Source organism: Pseudorca crassidens, chromosome 15 (assembly GCF_039906515.1).
Source record: "Pseudorca crassidens isolate mPseCra1 chromosome 15, mPseCra1.hap1, whole genome shotgun sequence".
Classification (NCBI taxonomy): Eukaryota; Metazoa; Chordata; class Mammalia; order Artiodactyla; family Delphinidae; genus Pseudorca; species Pseudorca crassidens.
In genome coordinates, this window is record NC_090310.1 from 3,804,015 (window position 1) to 3,830,611 (window position 26,597).

Genomic DNA, 26,597 nt, shown 5'->3' on the forward strand with positions numbered 1-26,597 from the left:
TCTGCACCCGGATCCACGATGCAGAAAGCTGTCTCCCAACCCCCCTGTCAATACCTGCTTGAATAGGGTCCCAGCCACCCCCCCACAGCCAGGGTCCCTTCCAGCTGTGAGCCCTCCTGGGGGCAGCTCCCTCTGCCTTGGAAAGCTGGATTCACCCGGAGTTCCCGCCCACGCTGGAGTCCAGAGGTAACTCGGCCTCTCCAGCTGTGTGACCTGAGGCAAATAGCTCAGCTTCTCCAGGCTTCCCAGTACAAGCATAAACAAAGATGCGGCTGATAACGTTGGCGTGACTTAGGGAGCTGACAGCCAAGAAGGTGATGCGCCTTGGAAGCGGAAAATTTAGCACCTGCACCCCGCAAGAAAGGCGGGGACGGGTGCTGGGTTGAGAAATTTGTAAGCCTGCCCCGCCCCAAGCAGTGAACGGGGAGCAGTTCCCCACCGCCTGGCTAATGCGATGAGCACCAGGCTTGGTCTGGGCGTTGGCCCAGGGTCTGGGGGTCCCTAGGTCTCAGTGCGGCCACTCGACCGGCGGGGAGCAAGAGGCAGCGTCAACCCCCCACCCTTCCCTGCTGGGTGAGCGAGCACCGGCCTGAGTGGCGGCGCTTCCCGCGCCCGGCTGCTCTTTCCTCCATGACCTCAGCCGCCAAGCACGCAGAACTCAGGCAGGTCCTAACTCACAAAGTGCAGGCACAGGCCTCTGCGGCCACCTCCCGCTGCTTCCTCGTCCTGCCTGCCCCTCCCCCGAGTCCCTTCCCCCCCCCCCCCGTGCCTCAGCCTCCCCATCCACCTAATGGGCATTAGGGGGCCTGGCTGCTGCGCTTGGGCTCGGCGCGGCCCTGGCCCCCTTGAGCGGTGGCTGTTTCCCCGGCTGCTTCTCATTAGAACACTTCGCCGCCGCCAGGCCCCAGCCAGATTGGACACCGGGAGTCCGCGGCGCCCTCTCGCAGACTCTCGGAAGGCGAGTGAAGGCCCTGCCAGCCAGAGTGACTGGGGTCTCACTTCTAGGCCACAGAACCCTGCCACCTCTCCGGGCCGGGCCAAGCGACCTTAAGGGCGCAAACACAAAAATGACCGCGGCCTCTGGGCGCGCGCAAAAGGGAACAGCCCGACAGGCCCTTTGTACCCCAGGGCCGCCCCCCAGCCCTTCCTCTAGGGTCTCCGGCACCCCTCCCTCACCGGAAGCGCACCACTTGGGAGAAAACCCTAGCCCTCGGCGTGGCCGGCCGGGCAGAAATCCTGGGGGACACGCGCACCCCAAGGCCACGACCCGGTCCTCGAGCCCCCCCCCCCGGGCAGGCGGGGATCTTCGCGCTGCCGGCCCCCCCCCGACCCCGTGCGTGCCCCTCCCCCGCCTGGCGCCTCACAAAGGCCCTTTGTCCCGCCGAGCCCTGGGACTCTGGTTCCTGAAAAGTTCCAAGAAAAAAATCAAAGAGAGGGGCAAAAACAGCGAGTGCTGCCGAGCGCGCTGGGTCGGTGCGGCAGGGCCAAGGCGGCTGCTGCGGCCCAGAGCTGTCCCCTCCAAGACCCCAAGGCCAAGGGAGCGTCGGGAGCTCCCCGAGAAATCACAGGAATCCCAGACTACGCTTTGTTGTGGGAGAGGTGGATTTTTTTTTTTTTTTTTTTGCGGTACGCGGGCCTCTCACTGTTGTGGCCTCTCCCGTTGCGGAGCACAGCCTCCGGACGCGCAGGTTCAGCGGCCACGGCTCACGGGCCCAGCCTCTCCGCGGCATGTGGGATCTTCCCGTACCGTGGCACGAACCCGTGTCCCCTGCATCGGCAGGCGGACTCCCAACCACTGCGCCACCAGGCAAGCCCGAGGTGGATTTTTTTTTTAAGTTGAAGCGTGGGACGCCAGGCACAAAGCTGGAGGCCGCCGGGGGAGGAGGAACCGGGTTTTCTGCGGCGGCCGAAGGCAAGTCTGGAGGTCCCCGCGTCTCCCTTCCCACCCCGCCGGACTGGAGCGGCCGAGGCCCGCGTGGGGCAATCTTCTCCCTCTCCAGTGTGGCCCCCACCGAGCCTGGGCAGCCCCTCTCGGGAAACGGCAGAAGCCGCCGGGCCTTCTCGGACACCTCCTCCCGCGCTTCCATGTCAGACCCATGGTGTTCCCTCCGCCGATCGTGCCCCGCGGATCCGCTCCTGCGCCACTTCCTTCCCCTAGCTTCGGGCTGGCGACTGCCCAGGATCTGCATCCCTGCCTTCCCGCAGGAAAACAAGGGGTCCCCGGGGCCGGGGTTGCTGCCCTCCTTCCCGGGGGTGTGTGTGGGGGGTGGGATGAGGGGTCTCCCAAGGGCCGCCGGCCGCCCGCCCCCCGGAGGCCGCGTTCCCAGGGCTGGGGTCTTCGTCCGTCCGCACCCTCAGGCGCCGGGGCTGGCTGGAGACCCCGCACGAGAGTTAAGAAGCTAAGGAACGAACCCAGGCCCAGGGCGCCTGAAAAAACATTTGCCACGAAAACTATTCCGGCTCTGGGAGCAGATGTCTCAAAGGGTATGGAGTTGGTCTGTTCTTTTCTCGCCCAGATTTTGAAAACTCCAGCCCAGGCTCGAGTTGCAGGAGCCCGGGGTTTGGAATAGCCCCTGGTGGCTCCGGTTTCGGCAGACTCGAGCGCCTTGGGAGGGCCCGAAGCGCCGGGGAAGGCAGCTGAGTCGCGCGCCCCTCTCCACCGGAGCCTCCAGACTGGCCTCTGCCCCGGGCCCAGGGGTCTCCCCGGCCCGGGAACTGAGCCTGCCGGCAACCCATGGGCACCCAGTGGACCGGCCGAGGGAGAAGGAGGGGCCGAACCCCCGTTGCGAACGCCGGGGGTGGGGGGGGAACGGACCTAGCACTTTCCCCGGGCCTCCCTCCCAGGATCCCGAGGAGACTACTGGGGGCGGGCATCGCGCAAGGCACTTACCCGGGTGCGGGTGGAGGTTGAGGCCGGCCATGTACTTCCCGGGCGGCAGCGCGCCGGGCAAGCCTGAAGCGGGCAAGCGTCCGGCCGTGGCGGCGCCCACGCGGTGACTGTCCATGGCCAGGCCGGACAGCAGCGGCGGCGGGGGGCCGTGCACAGACCGCGGGGGCCCGAAGTCTCGGCCATCCATCCTCCGCGGGAGTGCCGCGGCCAGCCCCCCACCCGGCCCGCGGGCCTAGTTCAGTGGGACCTAAAAGTTCGGCCTCGACGTAGTCCCAGAGTCCTCGGGCGGCGGGGGCTCCGCGGCGTGCATGGCGGCGGCGGCCAGCGGGTCTTGCGCTCGGCGGCGGGCCTGCGGCCCGAGGCGCACAGACGGCCGGTGGTGGAGCCCCTCCGGGCGGCCAGGCGGAGCTGCGCGAGGCGGCGCACAAGGCGTCTTGGCGGGGAGAGGAGACGGGCCGCGGAAGAAACAGAAGGGGGAAAAAGAAAAAGGAGGGGAAAAAAGAAACAAGTTCAGAAAGTCGTCTATGCCGTTCGGGGTCGGGGGCTGCCGATGTGGTGGCCAGAAATGAAATCGGGAGTAGCCCCTTTTCCATAAAAAGTTAAATTCCATGCTCCTTCCTTCGGCGGCATCGGGCTCACGGGCAACGGCTCAAAAGGTGGCCGGTGGCGCGCTACGCCCCAGCCCCAGACTCTGCCTCGGCAGCTCACGGGTGCTCCCGAAACTGGGGAAGGCCCCTCGGCCGCGCCCCGAGCGCGTCAATACAAACCTCCGAAGTGTGTTGGATTCCTGGGCGTCACATGCTCCGGGGTTTCAAACAGTGAAACCTTTCCATGAGCAGTTCGAAATGTCTCCCTAAACACTATGTAACTATCTTATCTGGAAAGTTTAATACTTAACCTTTGGGAGCCCTTGTCTCCCTTTTCTGAGTTTGGTTCCCCTGAGCTCGCCCCGAGCCTCGGAATTAGTAGTTTTTTCATGAAAGAGGGTGCTAAGCGGGTTTATTATTTTTAAAGAGACTCATCGCCCCCTCGTGCCACCCCCCTCGGGCCACTGTGAGTCGCAGAGCCTAAGTCCGAAGAGCCGAGACGTGGCATTCTCTCCCGAGGACTGGAAAGAATCCTTCAAAACAAGCTTTGGTTTCATTTTCCAGCGCCCTGGCCTGGGAATCCTGCGGCCCGAGGACGTGGCCTGGCGCGGGGAATTTGGGGGGCGTCAGAGGGGAAGGGAGAGACTCAAGGGTCTCGCTCCTACCCTAGCTTGCCCCCAACCCCAAAAATAACCTACAAAGAAAACCTTCGCGTCGCGGGCCGACCGAGGGGCGCCTCCCCCAGCGTTGGGCAAATCCCCCTGTAGTTCCAGTATAAAGCTGTTTATTTTAAAGATTTGCCGATTCCCGTGGGGGCGGGAGGCGGTCTGGGAGCCAACCCTGCCCTCGCTCTCCGTCTGCCCTCAGCAGCTCGGATTCCTGATTCCAAGAGGCCCGGGCGCTCCTAGAGCCACCGGTCAAGCCAAAGCCACCGGCTCCCGGGTGCCCGCCCTGCTCCCCGCGACCGGCGGCCAGGCCCCGGAGCTGCAGACCCTCTCAGCCGCAACCCCCCGGCGTCCTCCAGCCTCCCTCCCCAACTTTGCTAAGGATGCTTATTTTAACCCGGTTTTGGTTACAAACACCCCCTCCCTCCCTCGCTGCCTCCCATCAGGCTCTGGTTACCAGATCCGCGTTTACTTTAGAAAAATCTAAGATCGCCACATCCGAAGATACATGTCAGGCGATGAGCTTTCCGTGATTTAAAAAAAAAAATTCTTTGTGTAGCTTTCTTTTAAAAGCCAGCGCTTCGGATCATGCCCCAGCGCCCCACTTTGGGGAAGTCGGGGTGAAGCCCCCCGGAACACCCTTGCTCTGGTAGAGAAGCTGGCTCGGTCATCTGCGGGCTCTGCTGCGTTCTCTCTACTTTTCTTCCCCTCTTAAATGCAGTTAAAATGGCTGAATTCCGGCTTTTAATTAAAAACAGCCTATAATCGAAAACGTCTAGGCGTCCCTGGCTCCCCCACCGCCTGCCGGGAACCGAGAAGGGAACCGACGCCCCTCGGCCCGGTTGGGCGGGCTAGAGCAGGGCTGGGGGCTCAGGTGGGCGCCCGGGGCGCAGGGACTTGCCCCCACCCCTCCCGGGGCACCCCACCATGCCGGCCCTGGTCCCCCGAGTCTGTCCTCGGGAGCTGGAGAGCTGAGGGTATCCCCGGCGCACCCCGAGGGGGGAGGCGGGGTGGGGGGCCATCTGGAGAAGTTTGGAGACCATCGCGCCCGGCCAGGGGCAGGCGGGTGGCCCAGCGGCGTACCTGGCGCGGCAGGGCTCCCGGCTCCAGGCGACGGCGACTCCGGTGGCGGCCCCGGCTCCCGGCGCGGCTAGGCGCCCGTGCTGCCCGCCATCCCGCGGCCGCTGCTCCCCTTCGCCACCCGCAGCCGCCTCACACTTTTTGCCCGCCTTTCCTTTTTTTGGTAGAAAACCGCTCCCCGGGCCGAGCGCTCGGCGCGCCAACTCCTCCGCCCTCCCGCGGCCGGGCTCCCGCAGCCCCCGGAAAAGCCAGCTTTCCTCCCGCCGAGCTCCCCGCTTTTTAATAAAATCCAGGTAGCGCCGGTTTAAAGAATCCCAAATCTCCATATACAGCCCGGGATTGGAAAAGGTACATTACACAACCCCCCTTTCAAGTTCCTCTCGCTGGATCTAAAAAAAAAAAAAAAAAAAAAAAAAAAAAAAGCCGCGGGGGGGCGGGAAAGGGGAGGGTGGGGGAGGGGAACACTCTACGGCGAAGAAACACGCATTGTTCCCGGGTGCCCGCCTCCCCCCCAGGCCTGCCCCCGGCCGCCACCCATTGGCCGCGCGCGCCGCCAATCACGCGCATGTAAACACCTTGGCCCTCAGCCATCCCTATAAAACCAATTACGGACCTAGGGGCTCCAGCAGTTTCTAGGCTCCCCTCGGTGGGGCTGAATGATCAAAACTGGTGGTGAGAATTTTTCCGGGCCGTTTCTAGGCAGCCCTCCCCCTCCACCAGCTCGGACCCCCCCCTTCCTCCTCCTCCTTTTTCCTCCCCCCTCCCCCAGCGTCTGGGCTGAGTGATCAAAATAGAGGAAGATGGTTGTCGCCGCAATCCAGGGCTTTGCAAGGCGCAGTTTAATGGGCCGCCTGTCAGCTTCCTGCTCGCAGGAGGAGGTGACAAGCCGAGCGAGCCGGGAAGAGCCAGAGGCCCGGCGGGCTGCACCCCGGGCCCGGGCCCCCGGCTCCCCACCTCCCCTGGGGCGCGCCTTCTACAACGCGCGGTGGAGACGCCAAAACGGACAAGGGCTGCTTTTTCCCTCCTCCCCCCACCCCACTTTAAAACAAAGCAGCGATTCATTCCCTCCCCGAACTGCGCGGTTGGGTGGGATGGGCAGGCGAGAAGGCGGTTTTCCTTGCCCCGGTCTGCGGGTTCCTCCCTGAAACGCGGTGTCAGATGGTTACTGATTAATATTTTGGAGAGGCCGCGGCGGCGGGCAGCGGGTGAGTCTCTAATCTCCTAAAAGGGGTTCCTATAGAAACGCGGGCCAGGGCGCGCCCCCCGCTCGGCCCCGGCCCGGGCTGCGGCGCTTTGCACCGCGCCCCTCCCCAAAGGCTCTCTTTGCGTGGGCGCTCCCCTCCCTTTCTCCCCCCACAAAAAAAAAATCAGAGCAGAAAAAAGGATTAGATCGGCTGAGCGCGAACTGACTCCCTCTCGATTCTGACATTTCAGCCTATTAGCATTTCTCCACGGGGCCTTCTGAAACCTATTAAAGTGTAATATTAAAAACCTCTTGGCTGGGGGCCTCTCTCGCCTTCCATCCGCCGTGCCCCCTCCAGGGAGGGCGAGACCGGGGGAAAAAAAAATCTGTTGAGCTCAGAGGAAGCAGCAGCCAAGCCCAAAAAGTGCTTGGCTGGCCGCGGCAGCCGGAGGGGGAGGGGAGCCCCAATCCCCCAGACTTTGTACTTTTATTTTGCCCTTTCAGCAAAATCCTTTCTGGGTTGAGTAGCCGGGAGCTGCCCGCGGCAACCTACTTGGCTGCGGGCACGAGGAGTGCGGATGCGGTCGGAGGGGCAGCCCTAGGGGCCCGCTCCCTCCGCAGCCCCGCAGGGACCCGTGCCCGGCTAGGCATTACGTACCCTCAAAAGGAAGCTTGGAGGGGCAGAAATCCTTGGCGATCCTGCCTCAGAGAGCAACCGCGGTGATTAGATTTTAATTAAAACTAGAGAAGCCCGCTCTTTCGCCCTGCGCTGCGGACTCAGCGTTTTCGCATCGTTTATTCTTTTTTTTTTTTTTTCAATCCATTTTTAAGGCAACTTTTCTGGAGGGGGGAAAAATGAGCTAGTTAGCGCCCATTCGTTCTATTTTCTTTTCGCCACTTTTAGAAAAAGAAGGGGGGTAGGCTTGGAGAGCGAACTGGGGGTGTCTAATTTAATTCCAGTATAAATTTGAGGAAAAAAGTTCAGCCTCTTGAGGGCAGTTTCAAGTTGCCCTTCCTGGAGCCTCCTGCGCTGGTTTCTAGGCTGCCCTCTTTTGGAAGCTGGAGCTCTGCGGGGCGGGGGTGGGGGGGAGGGAGGAGTGAGAAGGAAAGAAAGCCACGAAAATAGCCGGAGCCGAGGGGAACAAGCGGCGGAGCAGGGCACGCAGGTCTCAGTAGCGGCCGGGGCGGCGGGAGGCTCCCGTTGCAGCCCCGGGACGGCCAGAGCAAAGACGGAGAGGAGAGGGGGGTTAGAGAAAGGAGGTATTGTGTCTATGTGCCTTGGGGGAGGGGGGTGACGGCAGAAAATAAAGTAAATGCAGTTGAGCTGCACGAGGCTGCTGAAAGCCAAGACTGGGGAAGGGGCCGTGCGTGGGGTCGCACCCCGGGTGGGCGCAGAGTGTCCTCCAGTCTTATCCAGAGGCCTCTGTGGGTTCCTAGTAAGCCCTCCCACTCCCGAGCCCCCATCGCTCAGTATTCAGACCCCAGACACTGAACCTCCATTCCATTATCCCCTGTCCCGGGATCTGGAATGTTTTTCTTTGTTTTAATAGAGCTCAAGAAAAAAATATGTATGTTGAGAGAGTTGGGGTGGGGAATACAAAGGACTTGAAGGGTGGAAAAAACCAAAAGCCTATTTTTATAAATGTTTAATGTTTTCACTCCTGGATGCTCAAGACGCCGTAATTTTGACGGCGGGGTATGTGTGCCATAAATCATTTAGTTGCTAATAAAAATTCTGCCTGTTTGCCCTGGATTTGCCAATGGCGTTTGCATTTTCCAAGTGTGCGCCTGGATGGAGTGGCGAAGCAAGCCTGCATTTCATTAGGGCCGAGGTTCGGGGCAGGCGAGGCCCCCTCCCCCACCCATACCCCGGGTCTTTGTGGGCTGCAGCCCCCTTGCGCTCCCCTCCCTGCACATACCCGCACCCGCGCGAGCCGCTGCGCGGCCCTCCCGCCAGAGCTCGCCCGGGTGCAGGGCCTGGGAACGCGTAGGTGGCGGCGGCGGCTCCCGGTTCCCAGCCGCGCAGCGGGGCTCCCCGGACAGACCCTGCCCGGCAGTGCCGGTTCTTCGAGCTGCAGCTCGGGTGGGGGCGCGAGCCGGCTACTCCGAGGAGCCACCCGCCTCGGACGACCTACGCGCGTCCCGATCTTTGCCCCCTCCCGGCCCGCGCCCCGCTGCCCGGGTGCCCGCAGTCACTGGGCAAGCAGCGGCCGGGAGCCATCTTTAGGGCGGGGGACGGATCCCAAGCCGAGTGGTGGGCGCAGCCCAGGCTTCTTCCAAGACCCTCGCCATTCGTAGAGGGCATCGGGGACACCCCTGGCTGGGCTTCAGGGTCTGGGGAAAGAAACACCCTCCCCGCTTTGGCGGCCACAGAAACGTAAAAACCAGGCCGGGGCGCCCTGCGCGGAGCGGATAACGACGCGCAGCCCGCAGTCCTCCCGGGTCCCGCCGCCATCTTCCACTCCCTCCCCCCACGTATTTGTGTTTACTCGGCAAGATCCGGAGCCAAAAAGAGTGTGTTGACGCAGAGAGTGTGTGTGTGTGTGTGTGTGTGTGTGTTTTGTACTAGCTGGGTGGAAAATCGGCTGAAGGGGGGAACCTCCTTGCAACCCCAAACCTCAGTTCCCAAAGAACCCGCCCAAGCCAGCGCTTTTGTCCGCGGCCATCCTGGGCCGCCAGAAACGAGGCCTTTTGTATATTCCTAGGCCTCCAGCTCCGTGGACGCGGCCTGACTGACAAAATTATTTCGCTTTGTTTTAAAACCCAAGGACAGGCCAACCTTGGATTCAGCTCTCCCTGACTACGCCTTTGTCACTCGCGGGCTCGGTCCCCAGCGCCTCGGTCAATCCTGTCCTATTCAGGGCCGAACACGGCGCTCCCCGGAATCCTGGTGTGGCCGACCGCTTGGACGCGTTCTCCCCCACCCCCTTCCCCAGAAAAGAAACCCGCATCCTTTCCTAGGCGAGGACACCCGAGCCACCTCCACCCGTCGCCCCGAACGGCCCTTCGCGGTGGGGACCGAAATCCCCGCGCCTCCACCAGCCTCTCGGTGAAGGGAGCCCAGGGCATTCGCCGGCCTCGGCTGCCCGCTCGGGAAGCCGTGACGCTGTCTTTTAAGCGCCAGTTTCCAGGTTCCAGGTCCGACAACCAGGGAGCTCCTGGCCCGGGTGCCGCTAAAACCCGGAGAGGCCCCGCCCGGGAAAGCCAGGCTCGCCATCCCCTTGCTGGGACGGGCCCAGTCACGACTCAGCGCCGAGCCGAGGTTCGGCCAGCGCAGCCGAGATGCGTCCCGACCCGCCAGAAAGACCCAGGACGCGGCGCCAGAGCCACGAAAGCCGCAGGGACCAGGGGGCACGGCGGGCAGAGCCTGGACCGAAGTGCGAGGCCCGGCCCCGGCAGATCCCGGCGGCTCTCGGCTCCGCCTCCGACCCTGGCCTCTTCCCCGGCCGGGTCGGGTCTTCCACTCTACTGTTTGGCTCTAAGCGAGACACTCTCCGTGCGCAAGGGGCTGGCTGCGGCCATAAATCTCGGCGCAGGGCCCTCCTTCCCGCTGCACGCACGGGTACTCCCGGTCGTCGACCCCGCGTCCCTACCGCACCAGATGCCCCGCTCTCCAGGTCAGGGCCTGGGGGCCCCGAGACTGCGCAGGGAATCCAGCCAGAAGCTTCCCCTTTCACCAGAGAGAGGGAGCGGTCCTGTCCACTCCGTGCCACCATCTTCCATCCCCGCGGTCACCGGACCCTGAGGTGGCCTGGGCCTCACCGCATCGCTGCCTAGGGTAGGGGCGCCCGGACGGGGTGCTTACTCCTAGGAAGGCTACGTGAGGCTGGGATGGGCGCGCGACTACCCACCTGAGCCCAACTCTGGCTCTACCTGTGCCATCGAGGGGCGACATCAGGGTCACAGTGGCTTCTCAGAACTCAGCCTGCCACCCCTCTCTGCAGACCGTGCTTTAATCCTGGGCCATTGTTATGCCCTTGGAGCCCTCTGAGGGCGCACCATGCGGAGAGGGGGACTTTTTTGTGTGTGCACGGAGGACCAAGCAGGGTGTCTGCAGGCGCCGTGCCTGTAGGTAGGGGCTCATCTGGCTCCCCACCCGGTACCAGCCCACCTTCTCCTCCTTGCCGGGGACACCTCCGGCTTTTCCCCGTCTGGCCCCAGTTCGGCACCCTGGTCGGCCACCCGCTTTGGCGCAAATAGGCAAACCACCGGGAGAGCAGGGATTGGTCCGGCGCTGGTAGCAGCCTGGTAGGCGCGGCAGTCTTTCTACTCCGGGTGGGGGGAGGGGCGTGGGGGGATACAGGGGTGCAGATCCACACAGGGTGTATTTGCAACAATAACGCTTAATGTCACCAACTTTGTCTCTTTACCAGAGGGGCGGGGAACAGGCCTTCGTGCTGGCGACCTGCATCAGGCGGTTTGCTCTATTGATGGGGACGGCCACCTCCGAACCACCACCTCTTGCTCGGGACTTCGGGTGGGGACAACCGCGCAAGGGGGAGGCATTCACCCCTTCTGGGTGCCTCCCGAGAGCCTCACTGTGCCAGTGACACGACGGCAAACTGGCACGTGGCAGATGCCGTAGGCGGAGGGTTTGGAAACCTTGCTGGGAAACACTCACCCGGGGAGCTCCTTCCTAGAATTTCTAAAAGCACATGAGGAGGGACCGAGGCCCTCTGGCCGAGCCCAGGAGAATTTGAGCACTCGCCTCGCGGCGGAAACGCCGCCTGGGAGTGGAGAGGCGGCTGAGCCACATTCCAGCCGCGCCTCCCCCCTGGGCCCCAGCCCCGCGGCGCCCCAGGAAGCGCCTCCGAAAACAAAGCTCTGCGGTTTCAGCCCAAGGTTAAAGTCCACCGTGAGCATTTTCTTCCCCCAGAATCCAAGAGCGATTGTGTTTCTCCAAATAAACCACCAATAAATCAGCACTGGGCCGCCTGCTGAGGAGCTCTGCTGACCTTGGGGAATGGATTTCCTGCTAGACCCGTCAAGAGGACAGGCGTGGGGAGAGGGACACCATGCCAGCCGTGCCCCCTCCAGAGAGAAGCGGAAGAGGCACTGGCCAAGGGCATTCGTGGGGGTTTAGGTGGTACTGGTGTGCCCGGAGGGGACGGGGCGGCAGTGCCGGCTTGTGGGGATGTTACCGTGGGAGATGGTCGCTCTGGGGAACGCCGACTGCGTGTTCACTGAGCGCCCAGGGTCCCCGCCCTGTTCTAGGCGCTGGGAAAGAGACATGAGGGACAGAAAAGGCCTCTTTGGGGGCCTTCTTTGTCCGGGTGTGCCTGGGTGTGTTCCCAGCCAGTCTGTGCGGTGTGACTAATGGGATTTATGTATGTCAGCACCAGGGTGACTAATGGAGGGCCCGGCAGCACGTGTGTTTGGGGAGGGGTGTGCCTGCCGGGGGGCGGGGGGGCGTCACTGTACCTGGGGGGGAGGAGGGGGCTCCCCGGTCCCCTCCTCGAGGTCCCCGTCTCCTGCCGCTGGTTCGCAGCTTTGTTTGGGCCTCTGAACCCCTGCGTGGCAGGCCTGTGCGCGCTGAGAGTTCTGCAGCAAATTCCTCCGCCAGCCTGGCCCCCACAGGCGCCTCCATCCCTTCCCACCGGCCTGACCCACGTGGCCCCGGCAAATCCTTCCACAGCAGAACCCTCCGGCTTCCTCTCTTTCGGTCGGAAAATTCCTTCCGATGCAAACCCCTGCTTCGCGCAGGCTTGGACAGCCCTCTGACATGGGTATTGTCACGCCCATTTAACAGGCCAGAAACCAGAGGTTCAGGAAGAGAAGCAACAGGCCCACACAGCTAAGACATGGCGGGCTTCCTCAGCTAAGCCAGGCAGGGCGCTGGGGACACGAATGTGGAGCCCCTGCATCCCTGGGAGCCCCCAGCCTGCCGTTCCCTTTCCTGTCCTACCCCGTCCATCCTCTCCATCTTCTCCTGGGGCCTCTCTCCTGCCCTCGCCTGGGGGGGAGGCAACAGAGGTCAGAGGTTAATGGGAGCCCATTTGGCCTGGGCCCAGTAAGGGCAGGGCGAGGTCAGGCTGACCCAGGGAGCCTGGCCCACACTCCCAGCTGGGAGGGGGCTGCGGTCGGGAGTTCAGGGGGCCGGGGCTCCCAGTTCTGGGCTCAGCACGCACCCGGAGAATCCCATCTCCCCTCCCGCTCTGGGTCTCCCGGTTTCTGACACACACACCCCAGTCTCTGGGCATTCCTCTGGGTGTCTGCTCCTTGCATATGTGTTGTGTCCCACACATCTGTGCCCCTGTTAGAGACACACTCGTCAAAAGGGTCCGTGTGAGCAACAGAAGTGGGGGGACTTCCCAAAGTCACCGAGCCTGGGTGGCAACAAGCAAGCCAGCCAGGTTTTGGCCCAGCTCTGCACCTCCCGTGCTCCCCGCCAGTGCTCTGTGGCCCGTGCTGGCATCTCCAGCGAAGGGGCAGCAGGGCCTAACCCTTCTTCCGAGGTCTCCCAGGAGTCTCCCATCCCCACAGTCTCCCAGGATCTCTCTCTCTCACACATACAGACAGACACACACACATACACACACACACGCATGCACGCACGCACGCTCGCACGAGAGCGCTAATCTCTTCACCCACCTCCCTCCTTTTTTTTTTTTTTTAATCCTTCTTTGGCATTTTCTTTCAAACAGAAAATAAAAATATTTCCCATGGCTGCAGCTTTGAAAGCTTCCCTTGCCTTCCTGTCTCTCTCCCTCACCCCCACCCCCATGTCAGTCCATTTCCAGAGTCAGCAGAAAGTCAAAAACAAACCCAAAAAGATCAAACCCGACAGGCCCCCCTTCCCGCGCCCCTCCACTTTCTCTGCATGTCTCCGGCTGTCTCCACCCTGGAAAGGAGCGGGAGGTGGGCCCCCCACTATACACGCACACACGCACTCGCATACTTTCTGTGCCCACAGGGAGTCTCTTAAGAACCTTCTAGAACCACCCTGCCAGAAAGTCCTGCTTACATGGTTCCTTCTGCTGGAAATACGTGGGTTCTTCCCCACTCTCCCCTGTCCAGCCCGGCTCACCTGGCCCAGCTCCCCTGGACCTTCCTCTGGGAGGCCATCTGTTGTGTGTTGAATACCCCCCAAAATTCAGATGTTCAAGTCCTGACCCCCAATACCTCAAAGTGTAATGCTATTTGGAAATAGGGTCGCTGCAACTGTAGTTGCGATGAGGTCATATTGGAATACGGTGGGCCCCAATCCAATATGACGTGTGTCCTTATAAAAACAGGAGGCAGACAGAGGCAGAGGCCTGGAGCACATCCTCCCTCACAGCCCTCAGAAGAAATCAGCACTGCCCACACCTTGATCTTGGGTCTCCAACCTTCAGAGCTGAGAGCGAATACATTTCTGTTGTTTAAGCCGCCCAGTCTGTGACCTTTTGTTGCACCCGCCTTAGCAAACTAACACACCATCCTAATTTATTTATTTTTTTTTTTTTTGGTTGAGCCACATGGCTCGCAGGACCTTGGTTCCCCAACCAGGGATCGAACCCACGCCCTCGGCAGTGAAAGCACAGAGTCCTAGCCACTGGACCGCCAGGGAATTCCCATACCATCCCAGATTTAAGTGCCCACAAGAGTCAGGCAGGAAACGCAGATGAGCAGAAGTGGGACAGCATCCAGAGGGGATGACTGGTCATACCCCAGACGGCAGTCCCCAGGGGGCTAGGTCTGCTGTTGTTCGTGGGCAGCTGGTGCATCAGTCAGAATGCGCTAGGTTATGCTGCAGTGACAAAAATCCCCATCTCAGTGGCTTATCGCAACACATAAAATGTATTCTCCCTGACACATCATCTGCTCTGAGCCTGGGCAACCCTCCAGGGCAGCTGAACTCCATGCGGTGACTCAGCAGCCCAGGCCGCTTAAATTTCCTGAGTTGACCACCTCAGTGTGAGGCCATCACAGGGAAGAAAGGATCACTGCACAGAGGACTTTCACTGCCAGAGCATTTATCGTTCCTTATATTTATCCACTTATGTTTAACAAATACTCACTGGTCAGGCTCTGTGCTAGGCCCTGACGATAAACTGGTAAACACAGTGAACCAGAGTCCTGTCTTCGTGGAGCTTACAGTCCAGTGAGAGGGACAGTTGGTTAACAAAGAACTCTTAAGGGTGGTGAGCACTGCCAAGGAGAAGGCCCAGGAGCAGGGGGAAGAGCCAGACCATGCAGGGCCTCAACCTAAAGCAAGAAAGATATGTTTTCAGTGGGTCCCACAACTAGGAAGCCCAGAAGTATAACACCTTCAGGTATGGATGGATCAAGGACACACACTGCCCCCTCCCTCTCAATTATAATTCCCTCTCCATTGGACCCATTCTCTCCTACAAACATCCATTTTCTCTATGTGGTAGGATATGGCCAACCTCACATCTGCAGCAAGAAAGAGGCAATGCCCCAGGAGTCTATGGGGAGAGATGGTAATGCTGGACAGAAAACAGACTGCAGATGAGCTGTCTACCCGTCACACTCTTCTCTAAGGGCAAGATCTAATCAGACCTGAGGAATGACTGATGAATGAAATTTATCACACAGCCTTGCCCGAAAGGCAGAATTTCACCAGGGTGATTGTACTGGCCACAAACTCTGCAGCTTCTCCAATCGCTCCTCCACCTTCCATTCCCCCGCCTCCTCTTTCTCCTCCTTCTCTCTTGTTGTCTCTCTGTCTCTCTCAACACCCTGCCCACACTGGTCACAATTCCAGTTCCAGATGATTAAATGCCACACTGTGGGGCATGGGGCCTGGCTCCCCGAGTGGGAGTGGCTGTCATGACACATTGTATCTATGAGGATGGCCACACAATGTGTCCCTTCTAATCTGTGACCTTGACATTCCTCCCAGTGGAGGTAGAACCTTGTGTCTCTAACCAGACACGTGAAGTGACACTGTGACTTCCAAAGCAAGGTCAGAAAAGGAGACACAATGTTGCCCCTTCCAAGCTGGGGTTTGAACTCAGTTCTGTCCGTCCCTGGCCGGGCTGTCCTTGCTGGGGGGTGGTGACTGAATGACCACGGGAGGAAACAGGAGGGAACTGTGGAGTCAGCCTACCCGGGTTCAAGTTCTGATTCTGCCATTCACTTGGTGTGTGACATTCACATGCCATTTCCCCTCTGAGCCTCAGTTTACCTGTCTGTAAAGCAGAGCTGAATGAACCTCCTTTCCTGGGATCAGGTGAGAGTGTGTGTGCCTACACTGACCATGCAGATGGCCCCGAGATGCTCATTCTGAACGCTAGCAGGCGCTCAGGTAGCCAAGGGGGCCTGGAAGCCCCGTGCCCCAGGTGACCAGCGCCTCACCCTCTGCTAGTGAGGGCTGGGTACCAGGCAGGTGCTCAAGAAAGGACGGTTTCCCAACTGGCACTGCATGGACTGTGGTCAGCCCTGTCCCCAGGCCACTGCCCTAGCGCTTCTTGACCAGGACAGGACCGAAGCCAACTCTGTTGCTTGTCCGGAGCTACCATGACAATGGCCATAAACTAGGTGGCTGTAGACAACAGAAATTTATTCTCTCACAGTTTAGACCCGAAGTTCAAAATCAAGGTGTCAGCAGACTTGGTTCCTTCTCGGGGGCTGTGATGGAGCGTCTGCTCCAGGCCTCGCTCCCGGCTTCTGGTGGCGGCCAGCGTCCTCAGCATTTCTTGGCTCGAAGCTACGTCACTACGATCTCTGCCTCCATTGTCACAAGGCTGTGTGTCTTCATGTGGCGTCTCCTCTCTGTGTGTGTCTGTCTCTTGTGTTTCTTCTCCTCTTCTTATAAGGACACCAGTCATATTGGATTAAGTGTCCACCCTACTCCAGCGTGACCCCATCTTAACTAATTACATCAGCAATGACCCTATTTCTAAATAAGGCCACATACTGAGGTTCCAGAGGGTAGGACTTCACCCTATCTTTGAGCAACACACAATTCCCCCTACAGCACTGACCTTGGGCCCTTGCCCCTCTGCCTTATCTCAGCTCCAGGACACAACTCAAAGCCTCTCCTGCAGAAGGACTGGGGTCCTCCAGCCAGCCATGATGCAGAAGGGGAGATGTCTCGGGGTGCAGGGGCAGTGCTCACATCCCCCAATCGGAGGGCCTGCAATCAGAACCTGCTGTGACCTGGGGGGCTTCCCCTGGTCAGACGCAGGGCAGGCTGGGAGGAGCGGGAAGTGAAGTTGCCCACCCAGCAACGCTTGACAGACGCTAGAGTGAGGTCAACCGCTTCCCCTGCCGGCTTCTGCACCATCTCTGGGGTCCCTGGCAGGCTGAGCCCAGTAACACACCCTGAGATGGGGGGAGAGAGGGGGATGGACTGGGAGTTTGGGGTTCATAGATGCAAACTGTTACATTTAGAATGAGTAAACAACAAGGTCCTACTGTATAGCACAGGGAACTATATCCAATTTCCTGGGATAAACCATAATGAAAGAGAATATTAAAAACAGGATGTCTATATCTGTACAGCAGAGACGGGCACAACATTGTAAATCAACTATACGTCAATTTGTAAAAAATTATATAAAAAAAAAAAAACGGGGCTTCCCTGGTGGCGCAGTGGTTAAGAATCCACCTGCCAATGCAGGGGACATGGGTTCGAGCCCTGGTCCAGGAAGATCCCACATGCCACGGAGCAACTAAGCCCGTGCGCCACAACTACTGAGCCCATGTGCCACAACTACTGAAGCCCGCGTGCCACAACTACTGAAGCCCACGTGCCTAAAGCCTGTGCTCCACAACAGGGGAAGCCACCGCAATGAGAAGCCCTCGCACCACAATGAAGAGTGTCCTGCTCGCCGCAACTAGAGAAAGCCCGCGAGCAGCAATGAAGACCCAACGCAGCCAAAAATTAATTAATTAATTAATTTAAAAAAAAAAACTAATAACACACCCTGTTCTGGCTGTGTTTCCTTGCCTATGTCACTCCCCTGCCTTCCTTGGGCTGCCCCCCCGCCAAGTAGACTACCTGCACTTACATCCTGATGGCAGGGATCTGCCTCTGAGGGGCCCCTCCTACAGCCACCTCCTGCTGACCCTGCTCCAGCCACGTCATCTCCACCCCCGAGAGGCCAACAGCGGCTCAGAAAAGGCCGCCTCTGCCTGGGTCACCCAGGCTGCAGCTGGCAGGCCCAGAGGTCCTACTGCACAGCCTTTGCTGGTCTGCTCAGGTGCGGTGTGGGCAACAGCACTGCTATGTCTTGGGATCTTGTTATGATGTGGCAACAGAGGCCCAGGTGGGGGAAGGGACGCGGCCAAGGTCATGGGGCTGAATGGTGATGGAGAAGGGATTTGAACCCGGATCTCTTGGGAGCTCCTGTCAAGATGGTGGAGTAGGAGGACGTAGAACTCACCTCCTCCCACAAATACATCAAACAAATACATCAAAAATACATCTACAGGGCTTCCCTGGTGGCACAGTGGTTCAGAATCTGCCTGCCAATGCAGGGGGCACGGGTTCGAACCCTGGTCTGGGAGGATCCCACATGCCACGGAGCAACTAGGCCCGTGAGCCACAGCTACTGAGCCTGCGCGTCTGGAGCCCGCGAGCCACAACTACTGAGCCCACGTGCCACAACTACTGAAGCCCGCGTGCCTAGAGCCTGTGCTCCGCAACAAGAGAAGCCACCGCAATGAGAAGCCCACGCACCGCAACAAAGAGTGGCCCCTGCTCGCTGCAGCTAGAGGAAGCCCGCACACAGCAATGAAAACCCAGTGCAGCCAAAAATAAATAAATTAAGAAAGATCTCCACATAACTGGGTAGGATGAAAGGGAAAAAAAAAAGAGGAAACAGGGGCTTCCCTGGTGGCACAGTGGTTGAGAGTCTGCCTGCCGATGCAGGGGACACGGGTTTGTGCCCCGGTCCGGGTAGATCCCACATGCCGCAGAGCAGCTGGGCCCGTGAGCCATGGACACTGAGCCTGCGCGTCCGGGGCCTGTGCTCCGCAACGGGAGAGGCCACAACAGTGAGAGGCCCGCATACCGCAAAAAAAAAAAAAAAAAAAAAGGAAACAGGATGGGACCGGTGCTCCTGGGAGGGAGATGAAAAACAGACCTCTGACCATCTTGTTCCCTCCCAAAGGCCCCTATCACCCCTCTTACAATCATCTCCTACGTGTTTGTCATCCCTACAAGCCTAAGAGGCTGTATCAGCCCACTTGCGCTGCCACAACAAAGACAGGGCAGCTTAAACCGCAGAAATATATTTCTCACAGTTCTGGAGGCTGGCCATCCAAGAGCAAGGTGTCAGCAGGGTTGGTTTCCTCTGAGGCCTCTCTCCTTGGCTTACAGACGGCCGTCTTCTCCCTGTGTCCCCACATGGTCATCCCTCTGTGCCTGCTTGTGTCCTGATCTCCTGTTCTTATAAGGACACCAGTCCTGTAGGATTAGGGCCCACCCTAATGTCCTCATTTTAACTTAATTACCTCTTTAAAGGTCCCTTCTCCAAATACATTCTGAGGTACCAGGGCTAGGACTTCAACATATGAATTATGGGGGGGAAATTCAGCCTGTCTTAGTGCACTTGGGCTGCTGTAACAAAAATACCATAGATTGACTTAAACAACAGGAATTTATTTCTCCCAGTTCTGGAGGCTGGGAAGTCCAAGATCAAGGAACTGGCAGGTTTGGTGTCTGGTGAGGACCCGCTTCCTGGTTCACAGACAGCTGTTTTTCACTGTGTCCACACATGAGAGAAAGGACAGAGGGTCTCTGGGGTCTCTCTTACAAGACCACTAACCCCATTCACGAGGGCTCTACCATCAAAACTTAATCACCTCCCTAAAGCCCCCACCTCCTAATACTATCACTTTGGGGCGTTAGGAGCTCAACATACAGATTTTGGGGGCAGAGACATTCAGTCCATAATACAGCCCATGCCAGGGGCCCTTTGCTTTCTTATCACTCTCTCCCCCATGCCCAGCCCAGTAGACCTCAGTGAATGTCCACTCAATGAGTGAGTGGAATGACGTCATTTTGGTAGGGTTTTCAAGGATGAATAGAAGTTTACTAGGCAGGGAAAGCAGAGACAGGCACTGGAAGAACAGCCTTGCTAAGGTTTAGAGGGCCCCCAGCAGGGTCTGCCTGGCTCACAGAGAGCATGCTGGGCCTGTGGGAGGGGAGAGAGTCAGGCAAGGCCTCCCATCCCAGGCAACTGGCTATCCTGGGTCAGCACAGATGACAGTGGCCCTGGGATGCACATTGCGGCCCTGCTGACCTCCTGCCCATGAGCTGGGCTTGTCCACAAGGAGCGGGGCCCTATCACCTCAGCCCACAGGAGCCCAGCTCCAGTGATTTTATTTTATTTATTTTTTAAGACTTTTTTTTTTTATTTTGGTGTTTTTTTTAATTTTTTTAAACTTTTTATTTTTTTAGTTTTTATTTTTATTATTTTTTTAAAATTTATTTTTGGCTCCATTGGGTCTTCGTTGCTGCACGCGGGCTTTCTCTAGTTGCAGCAAGCGGGGGCTACTCTTCATTGTGGTGCACGAGCTTCTCATTGCAGTGGCTTCTCTTGTTGCTGAGCACAGGCTCTGAGCACGCAGGCTTCAGCAGTTGCAGTACGCAGGTCCCAGAGCACACAGGCTTCAGTAGTTGCAGAGCATGGGCTCTAGGGTGCAGGGGCTCAGTAGTTGTGGCACATGGGCTTAGCTGCTCCATGGCATGGGGGGGATCTTCCTGGACCGGGGCTCGAACCCATGTCCCCTGTCCATTGGCAGGCAAATTCTTAACCACTGCACCACCAGGGAAGTCCCATGGAGAGCTTTCTTGTTCTTTCAGGTATCTGAGGTCTTCTGCTAGCGTTTAGTAGGTGTTCTGTGAGAACTGTTCCATGTGTAGATGTATTTTTTATTTTTTTGTTTATTTATTTTTGGCTGCGTTGGGTCTTCGTTGCTGCGTGCAGGCTTTCTCTAGTTGCGGCGAGCAGGGGTTACTCTTCGTTGTGGTGCGCGGGCTTCTCATTGCAGTGGCTGCTCTTGTTGCAGAGCACGGGTTCTAGGCACGCAGGCTTCAGTAGTTGTGGCATGTGGGCTCAGTAGTTGTGGCACACGGGCTTAGTTGCTCCATGGCATGTGGGATCTTCCCGGACCAGGGCTCGAACCTGTGTCCCCTGCATTGGCAGGAGGATCCTTAAGCACTGTGCCACCAGGGAGGTCCCTCCCATGATTTTAGGTATATGTTTTCCCCTTCATGCCTGGGTGGGTTGAGTGGTATTTATTCAAACTCATTTTATTGGTGCTGTGTTGAAGGCATAGAAATCCTTCTCGGAGAGTTTCAGTGCTCTTCTGGCAACAACTGCATCTTCATACACAAGGTACAAATTACGTGTCAGCTCAGTTCATTGTCAGTCGGGAGCTGCCCCCAAGCATCAGGCAAAGGAGGCTCGGAATGTTCTGGAAGCTAAGTCTGGCTGGAGGCAGTGAAGCCTGAAGGTCACAGTCCCCAAAGGCACTGGGGACAGGGGACGTGGACGGGGTACAAAGGGGGGCGATGGGGGAACACATCCCACCTCTGTGATCTTGGTCCGGATCAGTCTTCTCATCTGTAAAGTGGACTCTGACGTGAGTGCTTGGCCCTGGGAACCATGCATATCGCTACCCAAGGTGTTGTCGCCCACTGCCTGGCCGGGCCTGGCACGCTGGGGGCCATCTGTAGACCTCCAAGGAAGGAGGCAGCAGTGCCAAAGGAAATGAGAAGCGAGAACAGAAGGGCCAGGGGGGTGGCGATGTGAGAACGTGGCCCTAAGGTCCTTTGACACCCCTGTCGGAAGGTGGGGTTCCCATCTCCTCCCCTTGAGGCTGTGGCCTCCTTGACTGCTCGACAGAATGGGCAGCGTTCTGGGTCTGGGCCAGGCCTTCCAAAGCTGGCAGCCTCCGTTCTTTGCCTCTTGGGGTGACACTCTTGGAACTCAGCCACCACCCTGTGAGGAAACCCGAGCAGTCCCGAGGAGCGCCCACGTGGAAGGCGACCTCCGGTCACCAGCCTGGATCCACGTGAGCCACCTTGGAGGTGAGCGTCCAGCCCCAGTACCTGTCCCAGCAGACACCACGCAGGGCAGGGGCGAGCTGATCCTGCCAAGAGACGCCAAGCCACAGATTCACAAGCGAAATAAATGACTGTCGTCGCGGTAAAGCCACTAGGATTGGGATGGCTTCTCACGTGGCAACAGATGACTGAAACGTGGGGTTCAAGCTGAAAAGCGTTTCTGAGGCTACGCTTCATAAGCCCACAGGAGGCCTCTACCCCAGGCCACCCACCGCCCAGGCTCGCCCTGTGGGTACCACCGCAGTGGCTGGTAAGTGCTGGTAAACGTTCAGTGTTGGATGGTTCTCAGGGGTGGACAGGAGGGGAGCCCTGATTTGTAGCATCTGCCAATCTCCATGGTGTAAATACTCCCAACTTTGAGCTGCCACTGAACGCAGAAGTTGGGCAGAGATGAGCAGTGACCCACGTTTATGTGGTGTATTTACAGATGCAGCAAATGGAAACCGTCTCAAAAGCATAGAAAAGAGTAAACTGTGGGAAAATAATTAGGAAATGATGAGTTTTGAGTCCTCACCATCTTTGTTTTCCATACGGTTTATTTAGTTGTAAGTTTTTATCACCTAACTTTTAGTCGTAGCTGTGTTTAGCAACTAGTTTACAAGATTCCTACCAACTTCAGTGAGCCCTCCCTAGCTGGTGGGAGCCTCAGCAGGGGCCCGGAGGTGGGAGGGGTGCGGGAAGGGTGCTCAGTCACACGCAGGACACAGCCCCCGTCTTCCGAGGTCACAGATTACTGAGGCATCGTGAGTTTCACTAAACTCAACTTGCCCTAGACAGAGGGCGGGGAGTGGGAGATGAAACTTGCCCTTGGTTCCATCCTCCCTGCCCCAGGCCCCCACTCTGTTCTAGGAAAGCCCCTTCCCCAAGGGCAGCCCCAAGGACCAGGCCTCCACAGCCCCCTGCACAGTGAGGTCAGTGGAGACCCAGTGGAACAGGAGAAGAGGAACCAGAAGGTTCCATCAGGTCTGAAGCTTAGCTGCTAAGAGCTGAGAGCTGGAATAACTGGAGGCCAGGGGGCTGGAACCACCTGAAGGTAGATGCCGACCGTCAGCTGGGACCCCAGCCAGAGCCGTGGGCGGGAACCCACCTACGCAGCCTCTCCAGGTGGTGGGAGCTTCCCCGCAACGTGGACGTCTCAGGAGTTCTCCCGTGGTGGCTCAAGGTTCCAAAAGCAAGCGTCTCAGAGAACAAAGGTGTGTCACCTTTTCCGACAACCTGGCCTCGTGTTATGGGCTGAGTTCTGTCCACAAAAGTTCATATGTCGGGAACTCCCTGGCAGTCCAGTGCTTAGGACTTGGTTGCTTTCCGTGCCGGGGCCCGGGTTCAAAATCTGGTCAGGGAACTAAGATCCTGCAGGCCACCCAGTGTGGCCAAACAAAACAAATAAAATCATAGGTTGAAGACCCAACCCCCATACCTCAGAATACAACCTTATGTGGAAATAGGGTCACTGCAGACGCCATTAGTTCCAGCGTCCCACTGGAGTAGGGTGGGCCCCTAGCCCGGGAAGACTGGCATTCTTACAAAAAGGAGAAATTTGGACACACAGACAAACACACACAAAAGGAGAATGTGGAGAGGACGGCAAAGATCAGAATGATGCTTCTATAAACATCAAAAAATATCTCCCTCCATGCTCTTCTAGAACTTGGCCATGTCTCCAATCAAAAGGTGGGACCTATGCCCCCCCTTGAATCTGGATTTGTGACTTGCTTGTAACCAGACTGTGGCAGAGGTAACACTGAGTGGCAGCTGCTGCCTTGTTCACTGGGACACTACCTGTTGAGCCCTGAGCTGCCATGTAAGATGTCCCATACCCTGTGGCCGCCACATTGTGAGGAAGCCCAGGCCATACAGAGAGACCGTGAGGAGGTGTTCTAGCCAACAGCTCCAGGCGTGGTCCCAGCCACCTGCCATCACTAGCCACCGGACAGATGTCTTCCGATGATTCCCATCACCATAGCCTTTGAGTCTTCCCAGCTGAGACCCCAATCATCATGGACCAGAAACAAGCCATCTCCACTGCGCCTTTCCCAAATCCTTGGCCCAGAGAATCCACGAGCGGAATAAAATGATTGTTTGCAGCACTAGGTGTGGGGGTCATTTGTCACGTAGCAGTACTAACTAAGTAGGTGTTTCCAAAATGAAACAGCCACTCAGTCTGTGGGGTCTGCAGGGAAAGCCCCAGACATAGCCTGGGGTGCCAACAACAAGGGCATCGTCCCAGAGGCAGGGAATGCAGAATCGAGCTTTTTTTTTTGGCTGTGCCGCACGGCTAGTGGGGCGGCTCCTGGACCAGGGATTGAACCCAGGCCACGGCAGTGAAAGCCCAGAATCCTGAGCACTAGACCGCCAGAATGCAGCATTTTAAATTGTGCTCATTTTCAATTACAATGTCATACACGCTTCCGTAAAAACTTCCAACAGGAGGGCTTCCCTGGCGGCACAGTGGTTAAGAATCCGCCTGCCAATGCAGGGGACATGGGTTCAAGCCCCGGTCCGGGAAGATCCCACGTGCCACGGAGCAACTAAGCCCATGAGCCACAACTACTGAAGCCCGTGCGCTGCAACAAGAGAAGCCACCGCAATGAGAAGCCCGCGCACCGCAGCGAAGAGTCGCCCCCGCTCGCCGCAACTAGAGAAAGCCCGCATGCAGCTACAAAGACCCAACGCAGCCAAAAAAAAAAAAAAAAAACTTCCAACAGGAGTATGTAGAATAAGGGAGGGACCCCGGGGTCTCTGCTGGTCACAGTGTGGGCCCTTCCTGATCTTTCCCTTGGCCTAGACCTACAGACGGGTTCTGGGGGTTTGTTCTGCACCTGCCAGACCTCCAAAGGAGACGAAGAATGTCTTTACTTGTCTGTGTGTCCGGATCCATCTCACTTTTTCCCAACACTCTTGCATGAGTTTGCTCAGGCTGCTGTAACAAATACCACACGCTGGGCAGCTTAAACAACAGAAACTTCCTTCTCACAGCCTGGAGGCTGACAGTCCAAGACGAAGGTGTCGGCGGGGCTAGTGTCTTCTGAGGCCTCTCTCCTTGGCTCGTAGATGGCCGTCTTCTCTCTGTGTCTTTACGTGGTCGGCCTTCTGTGTGCATCTGGGTCCTAATCTCTTCTTAAAAGGATACCAGTCATACTGGATTCGGGTCCACCCTAAGGACCTCACTGTACCTTCATTACCCCATTAAAGGTCCCCTTTCCAAGTATGGTCATATTATTGAGGTACCGGAGGTTAGGACTCCAACCTTTGCATTCCGGGGGGACACAACTCAGCCTGTAACACCCCCTGAACCAAGGTCTGAGTGGCCCTAGAAGGTGGTTGCAGAAAACAAACAGGGAAAGGGCTCTCCAGGCGGAGGACGCAGCCTGGGCAAAGGCCCAGAGGCCTTTATCATTATCTCACCCGCTCCCAGCTTATCTCACTTGGCCCCAGCCGAAGAGCTAGGAACCAGACGATTCTCCAGGGAAATTACTTGGCAGGCACTGAGGTGGGGTCCCTGGAACACCTATAGTCGAGAAGCAAGTCAGTTACCTCCCCGGGGGCCAGTGGGTAGAAGGCAGGAGGCACCTCAGCAACTTCTTAGGTTGAAGAGCGTCCCCCCACTGTGATGCACCCACCAGCCAAGGGGCTGCAGCCACCGCCAGAAGCTGGGAGAGCCTTCAGGGGGAGCACAGCCCTGCCAACTTCTTTTTTTTTTTTTTTTTTTTTTTTTTGCGGTACGCGGGCCTCTCACTGTTGTGGCCTCTCCCGTTGCGGAGCACAGGCTCCGGATACGCAGGCTCAGCGGCCATGGCTCACGGGCCCAGCCGCTCCGCGGCATGTGGGATCTTCCCAGACAAGGGCACGAACCCGCGTCCCCTGCATCGGCAGGCAGACTCTCAACCATTGCGCCACCAGGGAAGCCCTTCTTTTTTTTTTTAATATTTATTTAGTTAGTTGCACTGGGTCTTAGTTGCAGCAGGCAGGCTCCTTTGTTGCGGCACACGGGCTCCTTAGTTGTGACATGTGAACTCTTGGTTACAACATGCATGTGGGATCTAGTTCCCCGACCGGCATCGAACCCCGGCCCTCTGCATCGGGAGCACGGATTCTCATCCACTGCACCACCAGGGAAGTCTCCCTGCCAACTTCTTGATTTAGGACTTCTGGCCTCTAGGATTATGAGAGGATAAATATCTCCCGTTTTTTTTTTGTGTTTTTTTTTTTGCGGTATGTGGGCCTCTCACTGTTGTGGCCTCTCCCGTTGCGGAGCACAGGCTCCGGACGCACAGGTTCAGCAGCCATGGCTCATGGGTCCAGCCGCTCCGCGGCACGTGGGATCCTCCCGGACCGGGGCACGAACCCGTGTCCGCTGCATCGGCAGGCGGACTCTCAACCACTGCGCCACCAGGGAAGCCCAATGTCTCCTGTTTTAAGCCACTCACTCTGTGATAACTTGTTTGGGCGCCACAGGAAACTGGTCCAGCACAATTCCAGCTGGACCAGCCTCCTGAGACCTGCTCTTCCCAGCTCACGTTCACCGGACTCTCCACCCAGAGGAGCTTGGAGTGTGGCCGGGAAGGTAGGCAGGGACCCAGCCAACCCAAGAATGAGGGCCAATGCAAACGGCCGTCCCCACACAGGGAAGTTCTTTGTGGCCAGCGTCAGTTTTAAAACACGACCCCATCAGAAGGTGGAATGTGAGTCCCCACTCTGAACCAAGATAGGCCTGTGAGTGCTTGGACCGGAAGCAGTCACAGGCCTCTGCCAGCATCACCTGCCGGCCCCACAGGCCTTCCTGGATCCGGGCCTGCCAAGCTCTGAGATGACCCACACCTTGCGACCGCACGAGAGACCCCAGGCCAGGAGCTGCCCAGGTGAGCATCTTCCTGATTTCCTGACTCGCAAAATCCTCAGCTAAATAAAAACAGTGCTGAGGGACTTCCCTGGTGGTGCAGTGGTTAAGAATCCACCTGCCAATGTAGGGGACACGGGTTCGAGCCCTGGTCTGGGAAGATCTCACATGCCGCGGAGCAGCTAAGCCCGTGCGCCACGACTACTGAGCCTGCACTCTGGAGCCCGCGAGCCACAACTACTGAGCCCGTGCTCCGCAACAAGAGAAGCCACCGCAGTGAGAAGCCTGCGCACGGCAACGAAGACCCAACACAGCCAAAAATTTTTA

General features: G+C 58.2%; 1 protein-coding gene across 9 annotated transcripts in view; it reads right to left on the minus strand.

Annotated features, from left to right (window-relative positions):
* The window catches only part of TNRC18 (trinucleotide repeat containing 18), an 84,474-nt gene extending 78,884 nt beyond the window's left edge, over positions 1 to 5,590 (minus strand). For 6 of the 9 annotated variants that reach the window (XM_067705418.1, XM_067705417.1, XM_067705413.1 and 3 more), the window contains exon 1: positions 2,891 to 4,495. In XM_067705418.1, coding sequence (XP_067561519.1) covers positions 2,891 to 3,077 — 187 coding nt within the window. In that variant the 5' untranslated portion in view covers positions 3,078 to 4,495. Of the gene's footprint in view, positions 1 to 2,890; positions 4,496 to 4,614; positions 4,932 to 5,225 lie in introns of those variants that run through there. The other 3 variants (XM_067705409.1, XM_067705411.1, XM_067705414.1) reach the window with 3 other exon arrangements.
* Between the last annotated feature and the right edge of the window lie 21,007 nt (positions 5,591 to 26,597).